Here is a 14079-nt window from a genome sequence, read left to right on the forward strand (position 1 = left end):
CTCGCTGTCCCGTGAGGCGCGGCCGGGCCGGGCCGGCGTCACCCTCAGGTGAGGGGCGGCGCCGCCATCGGCCCAGGGGCGGCGCGGCGCGGGCGCTCAAAGCGGCGCCGCAGCGGCCACGCCCGCCCGCCATGGACTGCGCGGGGCGCGCTGAGGAGGCGGCCGAACAGCTGCGGCTCTACCGGCGGGACCCCGACGGCTGGCGGGGCTGCCGCAGCACGGTGGGTCAGAGGCTGCCGAAGCCCGGTGGGTGGGTGGGATGCGGCGGGGACGTGCGGGAGCCGGCCTGGGGACTGAACGCTTCCCGTCCCGCAGGGTGAGGTGGCGGTGTCCTGGAGACCCTCGGCGGAGTTCGCTGGCAATCTGTGAGTAATGCTTGTTCCTGGGGAGCGGAATCCTGCCCGCGGTGCTGCCGGGGCCAGGCGGGGTAGAGCAGCGCGGTTCGGTTTCGTTTTGTCCCCCGCAGGTACAAGGGAGAGGGCGTCCTGCCCGCCAGCCCGCAGAACGTCTGGGAGTGTATAAAGCCGGTGGCCGGCGGGCTCAGGACCAAGTGGGACCAAAACGTGAAGGACTTCGAGGTCATCGAAGCCATCAGTGATGTAAGTTCCTTAAAAACTGTTCTGGGGAGATTAGTGCAGCGTTTGGGCCTTATGAGACAGCCGATGTTATGTGCAGGGAGGTAGCAAGTCTTAAGTTGTAGTGTGTTTCTGGCTGCATCAGCTGAACGATTCTGGTTTAAGTAAGAAACCTTTTTTCCTTTTTTTTCCTTTGGTTTTGTTTCTTTTTTGCTTTGTCCTTTTGCATACACTTTATAAGTTTTATTAACATATATATATATATATATGTATAGACAATAGTTTATTTTTCTGGAAGGAAAAATATATTGTTGGCTAAAAATATGCAAATGTATAACATATACATACGTATATATGCATACATACATATATATATGCATGTATAACGTTAAATATATAACGTTAAAGATTCCTGCACTACATTGTTGTTAATGCTGCTAATCAAGTTAAGAATGATTGTTTTTAGCAAGCCCAGTGTGATGTAAGAATAGGTTTAGAGAATACACAGACTTAGCTAAGCAGTGAGGCATTCACGTCACCAGCCATCAATTCAGGCCCCATCTTTCACCATGGCAGCAGTGACGCTCTGCCCTGCACATCACACCCTGCCTTCAGCTGGCCTCAGCACCCAGTGCTTTGCATCTGTCATGAAAATGGAGATGCTGCAATTTGAGCAGACAGATGAGCAGGGCTGTGTATGAGCAGCAGCTTCTGCTGGCACGCTTGTACAGTCTAATTCCTTTTTTTAAAGGATATGGGAAAATTAAAAGAGCATTGGTTTTAGCTCCCGAATCTGAAATGGTCATATGTGCTCAGAGGGAGCCAGGTGCAAACACAACTAGTCTCAGAAATGTTTTTGGAAGTTCCAGGAAGTTTATTTTTCTTGGGGAAATCCTGTAGGCATTTAGTACTCATTATAGACAACTTCAGGAATGCTGCAGCCTGCCACTTGAAATTCACAGACTTGCCAGGACCTACCAACGTGGTAGAAACTTCTGTTTTGGGAGCCAGTCAGGGAGGCAGATGGCAGCATTAATATTTGTGCAATGTAACAAACTGGGTTATCAAGTTGTATCCTGCGTATACCACACAAAGAAATTATCTTTGCCAGTGTCCTGGGGAGGACAAGGGTTTTAACTATCCTGGGGCACAGGTGTGCCAAATTTGCATTTCAGCATCTCTTGTGGTATCTGTCCCTTCTGAACATGGAAGCAATGCCTCGTCACTCTGTTTTTCTCCTGTCCTTGATTGATCATAGTGGTGCCTTTTGCCTGTGGTGTTTCTACATCAACAAAGGATGTAGAATACCTCAATGGAGTTTAGAAAGTATAATTAAAAGAGTGCCGTATTTTTCTGCCGTACTTTTGGAAACATAACTGACATAATAATTCTGTTCTGTGATTTCCAGACTGTGTCTATATGCAGAACCACAACCCCTTCAGCTTGCATGAGGATTATTTCACCAAGGGAATTTGTGGATGTAGTAGTGATGAAGCAATACGAAGATGGGACGATGCTGTCTGCTGGTGAGGCACTTGTGTTCTGAACAGCTTCATGTTTCATTTGGAGATAACCAACAGCTACTGGAGACAACTATAAAAGCTACAGAAATAAACATCAAATGAAAATTAAGTAACAAGCTGGTCAGTAGTTGTTGACCTGATCTTAATCAGAAGAGAAAATAGTAATCTCTCTACATTGTTGTTTCCAGAGTATATAAATCATCTTAAGACTCAGATATTGATAAGACTGGCCTATGGTTTGTTCCCTTGCCATGCTTTTGAGCTTGAATAAGTATTTAATTTAGTGTTAAATTCTGGGGTATTTTGAATGTGTTTTTTGTTGTTTTAATAGTCTGAAAGGAGTCCCATTTAGGCGAAATCCTGTTTTAACATTTCCTGCACAGGGTTCAATGAAGCTATTGAATAAATGTACCACTCCTGTATGTGAAAACAACTGATTTGATGAAAACAAGCAGTGCTGATTTTTAAGGGGCTGCCACTGTAGGTTTCTTTGGTTTTTCACTTTCATTCTGTTAATTGTTACTGATCTGGGCTTTTATTGCCCCACTGTTCAGGTGTCCCATTTTCCTATCCTGTTCAGAAAAGCCTTGTCAGGAATTTATATACTTCCTAGAGTGCAGCTTTTCAGCAGCCAAGTGATGTATCTGTGTGATGTGGATTTGTTGGAAGCAGCCCAAATGACCTCTCAAGAAAAGCAATGCCCTCGCACAACATGGCCTTGATGAAACTGTGTCAAATGCCAATGCTTCCTCCTTCAGAGCTCAGCAACAATTGCTTCTAAATTCAGCACTTCTTTGATTTCTCTATTCTAAGGCCAAAGTGGTTCCTTTTAATGGTCTTTTCTGACCACTTGTCAGCCCCACACTGAAGAGGTTGTACTGCAGTTCTTTTTAAATACGTTTTGAATAGTGACTTTGCTTCCCATCTGGAGCTTTGCCTGCCAAGGGCTCTTTCCTGTCTGCTGGAAGAATGACACTTTCCTTCAATGCTTTTTCTTTCAGCCACCAATGTGGAACACCCGCTGTGTCCTCCTCAACCAAATTTTGTGAGAGGTTTTAATTATCCTTGTGGCTGTTTCTGCATACCTGTTCCAGGGTAAGAAACATCCTGCTTGAATGGTATAAACTCTAAAGCCCTCCTTATCCATTGTGTGGTTTGTTTATGTGTATGTGGCCACATGTGACCTGCAACCTCTTGGCAGTGGTATGTTTCTGCCTTCCCAGTAGTCATTATGACTGAGTGTTCTTCTTGTTCTCATTTTTGTGCAATGAATTAGTTTATATTCATTTCCTAGAGGGAAGTCTTTACAGTTACAGAAACTGTTATCGTGGTGCAGTTCTCCCTGACCTCTTGAAATTCACAAATTCAGACAAGAATGGTCTTATTTTTTGGTAAATGAGGATCTGGTTGATTTGCCATATTTTATAAACAGTCATGTAGCTAATTAGGGCCTGGATAAACTTCACTTTTGTAGCTACATTCACTGAAATTTGTCTGGTTTGTTTGAAAAAAGAAAAGCTTTTGGAAGTATCTATTCTAATACAAGTAAGAGTCACTGAAAAGTTCTTGATGCTTTTAAACCACTGTCTATAAAATTACTTTCATTGTCTTTGCAGGGAGCCAAACAGGACTGAGCTCCTCACTTTCTTCCAGACGGATCTTGGTGGATATCTTCCCCAGACAGTGGTGGATTCCTTTTTTCCATCTAGCATATCTGGATTTTACAGCAACCTGACCAAAGCTGTTAAGGCATTAAAAGCATGACAAGATGAGTTCTTTCATCAACAGCTGAGGGTAGGAAACAACCTGTCAGCTCGTGGGTATAAATACAAATTTGGTCTCAGGGCTTTTCTGTCTGCTGAGATAGAAAAAAAGATGACATGAAACAATGAACTGAGTACAATATATTTTTAAACCAGCATTTTCTGACTCATTGCAGAACAATGCATTCTTATGTAATACAAAAATCTTCACTTTAATGATTAGAAAAATACCACATCTGAGGCTGGAAGAATCCTGGAGGCAGCAGTGGTGACTCTGCAGGAAGACAGGCACATACTGGATCTGTTCTTGCCCACTCTTTGGCAGTGTCTGTGAGGTGAAGCATTGCTAAAATCCACTTAGCACCACATCCAGGTGCAGGTCAGCTCTGTTTGGTCTCTGAAACCTCCCTGTAGATTCCTGTGGAAAAATGTTTCTCCCCCAAAAGAAGATGTATCCCTCCTGCTGCCAGCACTCCTAGAGCTGCTGCGATGCCTCAGTGGGTCCAGCCTGCACATTGTGAAAGCCAGAACAAATGAGATTATGTAGAGGATTTCACTTGTTTGTTCCAGCAGACAGCAATAGTGATGGTAAATATGCCTTAAGTGCTTTTTTTTTTTTTTTGGGTCAAGGTCCAGCAGTGCTAATCAATGCACAGGTGTGTGGGCTGGCAGATGGACTCTCTCCCTTTCCCCTCTCTGGTACCAAAACCAGTGGTTTCACAGTGTCATGACACAAACTGAACTAAATAGAGGCAATAAAATTAGAGGATTAAGCACTTTAATTGCCATTTTTTAAAAGGCCTATGAAATGACCACTTTGAACTGTATTTGAATGTTTTTTGGTTTCCTGTGGGGAGAGGTTTAACGGGTAAATAATCTTTTTATTAGCTTTACCTTGACAGGCCATAAGGATGTTGCTTTTTTCTATGACTGGTTTGCCTCCCAACATTACATTGGGAAATCAGCACCTGAGTTTTGTGCCAAGGTGTGTCCATTTTAGGAGATATCTATGGTGCTGGTTGCTGCAAGAAAGTCAGACATTACTGTGGATTACATATAATTACAAAAATAAAAATAATTGCTGAGTGAGGAAGTTAAATGCAGGTTGTGATTTTACTGTGGTGACTCGATTATTTAACAAGGTTTATATGCTCTGCTTTCTGCCCCTGTATTTTTTTATCTTTGGTATAGGACATGGACTTGCACAATAAGTTTCCCACTCTAAACCTCACCCTATGAACTAGTTTATCAAGGAGATAGTTTTTAGTCCAGTCTCCTTTGTATACAAAGATGTAAAAACCTGTGTGAGTGTGGTGAAATAAATATTTTTTGTGCTACATCTTACTGTTTTTTCTGTATCATCCTTTGAAATGGTTCCTCATACACTGTTCTGCCATCAGGGAAGCCAAACAGCTGCTTAGACCTCCAGCATGTCTCTGAATTTAAGGCAAAGAGAGGGAAAAAGCCTTCCCTGATAATGTCCACTACCTAGGGAAGAGGTGTTTTGGTGAGAACACTTACCCTCAAGGTTCTCTGCCCTTGGTTGGTCTTTTTTTCCGATTGCTGCTTTCTATACTTAGGAAGAATGACAAATTCATTGAGAAGAGATGTGGGTCTTGATACTGCGGAGGCTTATATATATTTTTGTAAGTGTACTGAAGTTTTTAGGCAAGAATTATAATATCTTGGCAAGTCTTGCCAGGATTAGCATGAATTTAATTAGCAGAAAGTTCAAGAAGCGCAGCTGTGGTCGCCACTCATTATTCTGCAAGTAATGCATATTATTTTTGCAATAATTTGGCTTTTTATTAGCTATTTATAATTTCTTTTTTATTGCTTTGAGCAATAAAGGTGGTGAGACACTTCATGGAATAACTTAAGAACCCTTTTTCTGAGTGCCCATCACCTTCTACCCAGGAATCAAGAGCTCTTCATATTCAGCGTTCTGCCCTACCAAATTGGAGTTGGAAATGTTTTGGCAAAGACTTTTATTTAGGTACCAATTCAAAAATATATAAGAAAATTTTCTCTCACATTTTTCTCTCATTTTGGTTGCTACCCAACTAATAAATGTTTTGTTTTGAGATAGAGGTTATTTTTTGGGAAAGAGAGCTCAGCTGAGTAAGTGTGGGGACAGATGGCTTCTCAAGAATGTTCTTTCAAGGATTAATGTTCAGTTGTCTTGTGAGAAAAGGCCACAGCAAGTTCAATGCCTGGATTTAATTAATAACCTCCTGCCTATTCTCCTTCCCTTTCTCTTAACTGCTGTTTTTGAGGCATTGTTTTAAGTGTATGGAAGACAGCTCCTGAGCTCCTTAACTTCTTCCTGGTGAAATTAGGTAACAGAAAATTCCCATCTCCAGGAAGGTGAGCAGCCAAGGACAATAACCAGATCAGCCATCTGGCTCTCAGCTGGGGAGTCACCACTTCCATCCTGCCCTTGCATCTCTCTGTCCCTTTAATGGAGAAGACCAAGTGTGTGCATGAGACCATCTTGCCATAGGTACCTGTGCTGCTGGCAGAATTCCATACAGTGCATGTAGGAAGCAGTGTTTGAAGCATGGATTTGTCTCCAAGTTATTTAGCCTTTCCAGAGTAAACAGTTCAGAAATACTTGGATTCACAATTAGTCCTGCTGCTACTTTCCCTTGCAAAATTAACACAGACATTTAAAAGAAAAAAGTGTTGTTACAAGGTAAGATTTTGTTCTGAATGGCCTTGTTATTCTCCTGCTGTAGTCCTCTTGAGACCTCTGGCTAGAGGAAGGTTATGAAAACTTTGACTACATTACCCTCAGCTTCCTGCCTCCCCCTTGGAATACCATGAGAACTCCTTTCCACCCTGTGTTTGCCTGCTGCAGTTGAGATGGCTCTGTCAGCTGCTAGTGGAAAGTCACTTACAGGTTTTGGCTGTCCTGAATGTTCTATGTTTTTTATAGGAAAGCTGGAATTTTCTAGGGGATGTTTTGACACACAGAATTGCAACCCCTTTCTCTGCCCTACCCATTCTCTAAGTGTTTAGTCGTAGGCTCAGACACATTTCTTGTTGCTGGGAAGGTAAGGTAGGGAACAGGACTTGGAGAGTAGCACTGAAAATTCAGCACAGGATCTGCTTCGGATACTCATTGAGTTAATAGCTTAAAACAGGAGAGTACTATAGCTATGAAGGATTTTATTACAACCACTGTATTATTAACAAAGTCATTATTTTATAATTATACACTTTGTAACATCTGTTTCTGAAGGTTGAAATAAGAATCATGCCCGTTTCCTGCACGTTTTAGCTAATCCCAGACAGCTTTCTCTGTAACTGGCAGTAAGCTCCAGTGTACTCCTCGTGGGTGCTTTCTGAGTATCTTGCTGAGGCAGCCAAGTGCCTGCAAGTAATAAAATCCTTTGTTTGAATATTGGCAGTAGTCTAATCCCTCCTCTTACAAAGTTTTGGATGACTTGCTGGTAACAGAGCTGTGATTCTTCCTCTTGATGATGGCTGTGATGGGCCCATCAGGTAATGCCTTGATTGCATTCCACGCCTCAAAACGAGTGAGTCCTTGCATGGCAGTTGTGTGCACTTGCAGGAGCTCATCACCGGGCTGAACAGGGCTGCTCTGCTCCAGTGCAGTCCCTGGGGACAGAAAATGAATTCCCTTTAATTCTTTCTGTGGAGGAAACTTTAATGGATCTTTCACTTACTAGTGAGTGGATCACCAGCATGTTTGCTAAAAACCACCTGGTCCCAGCAGGCAGCAAATTATTGGTAGTGAACAATATAATGCTGCATTTGAGAAAATAACATTTCCACAGTTATAAATCAGCAGTCAGTTATGAACCCCACAAGGCTGCCTGAGTTGGGAACATGGTAAGTGTGTTTACCTTTAAATATCCTGTTGATGATGATGGGTTTATCTCCCTGAATAGAGCCTTTCCCTCCTTCCAGACTGAATCCTAAACCAGCAGATGTTTTTTCTAGAGTTACAGTGCAGATTGTATCCCCAGTGGCTGGAAACAAATGGAAAGTTACCACATGGACAGCACACAGTCTAAAAAGCTCAAACATGTTACAAGAAATTAACTTTTGGATTGTTTGCAAAGGTCCTATAAACTGCCAAATGAAAGAGAAAACTAAAGCTTTTAGTTTCTCATTATGTCATTTTAAGGCCCTATGGGAAGCTGGGGAAAGAAAGTTATGTTTGAATTAATGGGAGAATGGAGATTTGAGATATTTACTAGAATTATAAAAATCTGTTAAATGAACCAAATCTAAGGGTAATATTTGACTTAATATTAGTTAGGAAGTTGTTATTGACTACCAGGCTGCTAATTTGCAGTATGGAAATAAAGCTACAGATCTCCAGTTCATGCTGTAGAAAAGAAAAACCAAAACCAAATCAAAACAAAACTATTCTGAAAGTGAAATATTCTGCAAAACTCTGACCTTGCTGTGTTTCAGATGTAGCCACCTGCCATGTCAAACAATAGCATATTGTTTGTTCAAACTGAAATTCTCTTTCATGGAGAACAAGTCTTGTAACAATATTAGAATAAAGAATCGCTGTTCTCTGAGTTGTCATTATACCTTCAATTAGATGGTGTTCTACAATAGCCATCTTTGTACATCTCCAGAAATCCACATAGAGAATCATGCTTGGGTTGTTTTAGGAGTTCTTTTATTTTAGAAATCCATTAATTCTTTCCCTTTTCAGTAAAGTTATTTCAAATATTTCAATGTATATTTCAGAATGCTTTATTAGTTGTGCTGTCTTTAATCATGTTTCACAGATTTATACAGCCACTGCTGTTTTTATGAACACCTGGATTTCAGGTGATGAGTAAACACTTATCAAGTGGGGGCTGCAAGATAATGCCTCTAAACTTACCAGACTCTTGTGAGGCATCACTTGCTACGGATGATGTACTAGAGCTGATTGAAACATTGAGATTTGTTTCTCCATCTTTGGGTTTTCTGGTGACAACAACAGCTTGTCTGGCTTGCCGGGCCTGCCGCATGATTGCTGAGGCGTCACTGTGAGTTGCACCTTTCAGACACTTCCCATTAATGGAGAGCACTTCATCTCCTTTCTGAATGGTTCCTTCCTGACAGGCCAGGCCATTGGGAAATACTTTGTGAACCTATTGAAGAGCCCAGTCACCACACACACACACAAGGGAAAAGAGGACGTCACTAAATCCCTTAGTTAACACTACACCATGTGCATTTTTCATTCTTTGCCAGGAATAAGTTGCTTCTATCACATTTCAGGATGGAGGACAAATAAATTTGCACTGAGAAGCTTTCCTGTGCACATCCCTCCTCAAGCAGCCAGGGGAGCAGTGTGGCCCTGGTACCAGATGGCTAAAACTGTGTTACCCATGCTATGTACCTTGCATATTCTACTTCCTGACCCTCTTGCTGCTCGTGAGAGGAAGGAGGTGTGAGACTTATCTCTAACTTCCAGACCCCTGATGTGTTTTACCCACCTCATTTTTCCAGACCATCCTGCATGGTCTTCTATAAGCATGTGAGTAAGGTGTTGGTTATTTCCTGCTGGGGGCTGTGTGTTCTGCCTCAGCTTTCAGAGCTGCTGGAGAGGAGGTGCCCAAGGCAACAGGACACTGCTACCAGACACCTGGAGAGGCAGCTCTGTGCAGAAGGAACCTGTTTTCACTCACTATGGTCCTTCCAACCCTATCAATACAGCTGCCTGCTTTGATTATCTAAAAGCCAAAACCTGTAGTAGAAAACCAGTAAGGTATGTATTTTTAGATAGAGCATTGTTTTGAGAGTAATTTTTAAGATGCTACTTACTGTAACCACTTTGTTTTCTAGATCAATGCCCCCTGCCAGGCTGAATCCAAGCCCAGTATCTTCTTCTTTATGCAAAACTGTAACATGAATATCATCAAGTTCCTAGGTAGAGAAAGAAATAAAGTCAAGAACTTCCCAGAAGATATGTCACAATGATTAGAAAGTCTGTTGTGCATTTTTTAATGAGACTTAGTGGCATAAGCAAAATATTAAGTTGCAAAGTTAACCAGACACATTCATTCTACAGCTTTCTGAAAATCATGCATGAAAAAAGAAAAAATAAATGCAGGTTTACCTTTAAGGTTTCTTCATCTAGGGCTTTAACTTCCTCTATAAGCTTTGCCAGCTCCTCAGGGGAAAGCAGAGAGATGACTGACTGCCCCAACACAGCGGATGCTTGAGGTGAGCCCTGTTCCTGTTTGTCTTCCTCCTTCCCTTTGTCTGCCAGGCTCACTGTGTATTCTCTCAGCTCTGAGAGGCTATCCCATTGTGACAAGAGCAAAAAAGAAACATTGAGCTATGAGAGAACATACCCACTAAAGCAAAAGGCAATTTTGGAGCAGTCATCTTTTCATCTTATTAGCATGTAATTCAGGTGGTAACTCCTACAACTATTATAAATACAGGCAAATGGAAATTAATCGTGTTCACTTAAAGGAAGTACAATCCATTGCATAAAAGAATGAGAAAAATTTCATGGCCTCAGGCAAATGCACTTAATCTGCCTTACTGTGGAGATACTAGAAATAATGCTCCTTAAATAGGAGGATGTTTGAAATGTCCATGTATGGATATAATACAAATCAAAAACAAGATTAACAGTCATGAGTCATTTAACCTTCGTGCTCTAAAAAGTTCTTAACTTAGTCTGTGCTTTACTTCTGTGTGCTGCTACCTTAGAACTTTACTCTGTCAGTGAATCAGTGCAGCTGCTCATCAGGGCTGACCTGTAAATCTGTTTTAAATATGGCATCTTACTTTAGGGAAAAGCCAGTGTCCAGCTGATGGTTCTCACTCGCCGCTGAGGTGGAAGGCCCATCCTCCTCCATGGAGGACTGAGACACTGTGTCCAGAGTTTCCCATGCACTGTTTCCAGAAGAGGCTGGGGACTGAGGAAGGCAAAGCAATGATTTCATTAAAGCAGATGACACTTGGCTGCTGATGGAATAGATTTTGCTACACTTCTCATCAAATGGCTTCATTATCTCACAAGCCTGGGCAGCAGTGAGAGGGAAGCTCCGTGACCTCAGGCTGTGCGCCTTCGCTACTGATACAAGATGGGAGTTTACAGCCCCTGCAGTGAGGAGACTTGATGAACTTTCAGTGCTGCCATTGCTGCTTTTCTCTGAGCTGCTTTTCTCTGAGCTGCTTTTCTCTGGTCTGTCAATGCTCTCCCTGCGAGAGGAAGATCTATCCAGGCTCTTTGTAGCCACAGGCGGCTGCTGGTGGCTGTTTTCACACTGTGAGTGGAAGGGTTGGTTTGAACAGGCTGGAGCTGCCTCTGCTGCAGGGCGAGAAGGTTCTTTCTGCACCGATGGTTTTAGGCTCAGCCTTCGGGGGGTTTTTTCAGGTGACTGTGGAGCACTCAAGGATTCAAATGAGCTTATTCTTTGTTTTATTGATGATCCTCCAGGAGACGCACGTGAGAAGCTGGATTGCTGTTTTTTGCTGGAAACACTGTCATGATTGGGAGGACTTTGATCTGCCTGTGGTTTTAGATCTGAATTTGCTTTCCTCAATCCTTTCAGACTTTGGCGGAACCAGGTGGGCTTTGGTGCAACAGGAGGACCCTTCTTCACACTGTCATTTTCATCTGATTTTAGCACTTTGGAACCCTCTGATTCTGATTTCTTCAGAACTGTCTCTGAGCTGCTTCGATTTTGGTTCTCCTTTTTTTTGTCTATGCCAGGTTGCAGATCTAAGTGGACGTTGTTTTCACTCATGGTAGGATTAAATAAGCTTTTTATGCAGTCAGAAATTTTAACCCAGGGGTCTTCTGTTGTATCAAGACTATAATCTACCCGTGCTTGTCTTTTAAGTACAGGCCTTTGTATTGATGAAAGTGGATTCCCTGTAATAAAAAGACATGGATTATAAACAACCATCCATCTACTTCTCGCTGCATCATTATTAATTCATTAACCTTGAATTTCATTCAAATCTCTGATAATTTTTTTGAAGTTCCTAAAAAATTTAAACATTTAAAAATTCATAGTTCTTGATCCATAAGTTCTGAATCCAGACACTGAAGTTAACTGAAAAACAAGGCTCTTGCACACTTAAATATGAGATTTTTTTTTTTAGAGTTTACAAATACTGAAATTCTGGGGTGCTGAAATCTTGATACAGAATGTAACAGCTAAAATAGAAAGTTAAAATTGCAATGGTTTTTTGCAGCCTAGAGAAAAAGCTGGTGTTACAGTAGATTCTTTAAAAAAAACATTTATTTCCTACATTTATAAGTATATCCTATTCTAAAAAGGCTATCATAGGAAGATCTTCTATATTTATGCTTCCTCAAATTTCCTCAGGCATTTCCAGTTGATTTTTCTGATAAGTAAAAACTTGATTCTAATATTGGAATATTTTTTACTTCAGAAAGCAATTAAGCATTTTAATGTTAGACATGGTGGAGCTGAATGGCAGCAAAGTTCTGTTTGTGCATCTGCACAGGTACTGTTTTCTGCTCCAATGTGAACTTTTTTTAAGGTAACATTTTTACCTTTTTTAATTATCTGAGCCATAACTTACAGAATTACATAAGCCTGTATGTTGTAAGAGACCTCTTGAGATTGTCTGTTCCCTTAACATTAAGTTTCCTTAATTCTAACTAGCACAGCAGGAAAGTAACTTATCCGTGGTTTGTACCATTGCAACACTAGGGTCTTGAAATTGTGCATAAAAATATCCTTTAGAAATGCTAAGACTGAGCTTTAATGTGAAATGTTCAGAATAACTAAGCAGTTTCATCTGAAGCAATACAGAAATACTGTACCTGTCCATTAACATTTTTTACAATAAATCATCTCTTATGCTGCTTTTGATCTAGATTATCTTTTTTCAAAGATTAATAATTACAATAAATCATCTCTTATGCTGATTTTTATCTACTTTCCATTTCTTTACAGAGATTAATCAATAATTTGAAATTTCATCTGTTCATCCCAAAATTTAGAGATAAGGTTTGAAGACTATATTTAAAGAGAAAGTGAAGTCAGCTCAATACCCATTTTGGAATCCAAACTAAATACTATATATTTAGCTGGGGAAAACAAGTTAATTGAATTAAACATACCTAATTTTTCTTTTCTTTCTTGATCTCTGCCCCCTGTAGCAGCAGCTGTGTGCTCCTTATCACTTGCAGTAGGAGAAGTGGTGAAGACACTGTGGGTCACATGGGTTTGATGTCCCTCTAGCATTGCTTCTCCAACTTCCTGCTGAACAAACAGGAAAGAGAAGTGTGTCAGAATGCAATTATGCAAACCACACTATATATGAATCTGAAAAAAATATATGCATCTGCAACAAAACTAGAAACCCTATTTAAAATTGTGGTATGCAGGCCTCAGACTGAGTAATACAAAATTTGTGGGGGATAAGGGTTAAAAAAAAATTTAAAGCACTAATAAAACCTTTTTTTAATGATCTGAAATACATTCTGACCAGAAACTTTCTCTCTTGGGTATATACAGATATAAAGACAATCTTAACAGAGGAAGTTGTCTTCCTGAACAGATCTTGATTTTTCATGGATTTTATTGATTTTAAGATTTAGGTTTTTCTCACCTAGAATGACTAAGTACAAAGAGTAAGAAGTTGCAGGGAGTGGTAAGTTCAACAAGTACTTATTGCCCTTAATTTTACTTCTGAAAGTTGGTTTTCTAGCAGTGATTTCTACTTAGGGGATGCTAAAAATGACCTTACCTAAGAAGCTTAACTGAAGTTTTCTTAGATATTAACATTATATGTGGGCTTCAGTTTGCTCTGTATAATTTTGTATTGATCTTTGCAGCTTGGGAACTGGTTAGGGGGGGTAGTTTATGGTTTTTGTGTTTGGTTATTTGTTGTTTTGTTTTGGTTTTTTCTGTGATTGTTTTTTTGTATTTTTCCTTTGCATTGCATTGAGAGCAGTTCATTTCTACTCCCATATTACTAAACCTGAAGAAAAGAAGTTTCAGTTTTAAACAAACCACAATTTTGTTTCAACATGCAGATCTCACAATCCTTCACGCTCATGCAAAAGTGAAACACACTCTGTTGCCCTAGATAAGAGAGGGAACTGAAATTTAGTAATATACAAATGTACACTGTTTTTAAATACTGTAGCTCATCAACAAAGATGTATGTTAAATGGTTTTATTTAATACCTCCTGGTTTCAAGAAATGTATCTGAGCCCAAGATTCCCTGCTGCA

The 14079-nt window shown here is 40.7% G+C and overlaps 2 protein-coding genes across 2 annotated transcripts in view; one reads left to right on the forward strand and one right to left on the reverse strand.

The window, feature by feature from the left end:
• Positions 1 to 115: 115 nt before the first annotated feature.
• Positions 116 to 5200, forward strand: STARD5 (StAR related lipid transfer domain containing 5). Its single transcript, XM_063169817.1, has 6 exons — positions 116 to 221; positions 316 to 365; positions 467 to 599; positions 1984 to 2101; positions 3100 to 3193; positions 3715 to 5200. Exons 1-6 carry the CDS (start codon positions 132 to 134, stop codon positions 3860 to 3862), a joined length of 633 nt encoding a protein of 210 aa, XP_063025887.1. The 5' UTR covers positions 116 to 131; the 3' UTR covers positions 3863 to 5200.
• Positions 5201 to 7012: 1812 nt separating this feature from the next.
• IL16 (interleukin 16) overlaps positions 7013 to 14079 on the reverse strand; it is a 39690-nt gene continuing 32623 nt past the window's right edge. The window contains exons 16-22 of the mRNA XM_063169818.1: positions 12962 to 13103; positions 10645 to 11737; positions 9962 to 10145; positions 9667 to 9768; positions 8738 to 8990; positions 7734 to 7859; positions 7013 to 7485 (exon numbers count right to left, since the gene is read on the reverse strand). Coding sequence (XP_063025888.1) covers positions 7292 to 7485; positions 7734 to 7859; positions 8738 to 8990; positions 9667 to 9768; positions 9962 to 10145; positions 10645 to 11737; positions 12962 to 13103 — 2094 coding nt within the window. The 3' untranslated portion in view covers positions 7013 to 7291. The remainder of the gene's footprint in view (positions 7486 to 7733; positions 7860 to 8737; positions 8991 to 9666; positions 9769 to 9961; positions 10146 to 10644; positions 11738 to 12961; positions 13104 to 14079) is intronic.

Source organism: Melospiza melodia, chromosome 15 (assembly GCF_035770615.1).
Source record: "Melospiza melodia melodia isolate bMelMel2 chromosome 15, bMelMel2.pri, whole genome shotgun sequence".
NCBI lineage: Eukaryota > Metazoa > Chordata > Aves > Passeriformes > Passerellidae > Melospiza > Melospiza melodia.

Coding starts and splice junctions, on each gene's coding strand:
- STARD5 (XM_063169817.1), top strand. CDS start 132: ATGGACTGCGCGGGGCGCGCTGAGGAGGCGGCCGAACAGCTGCGGCTC. Junction 366..466: donor GCGGAGTTCGCTGGCAATCT/GTGAGTAATGCT, acceptor TGTCCCCCGCAG/GTACAAGGGAGAGGGCGTCC. Junction 2,102..3,099: donor TGGGACGATGCTGTCTGCTG/GTGAGGCACTTG, acceptor TTTTTCTTTCAG/CCACCAATGTGGAACACCCG.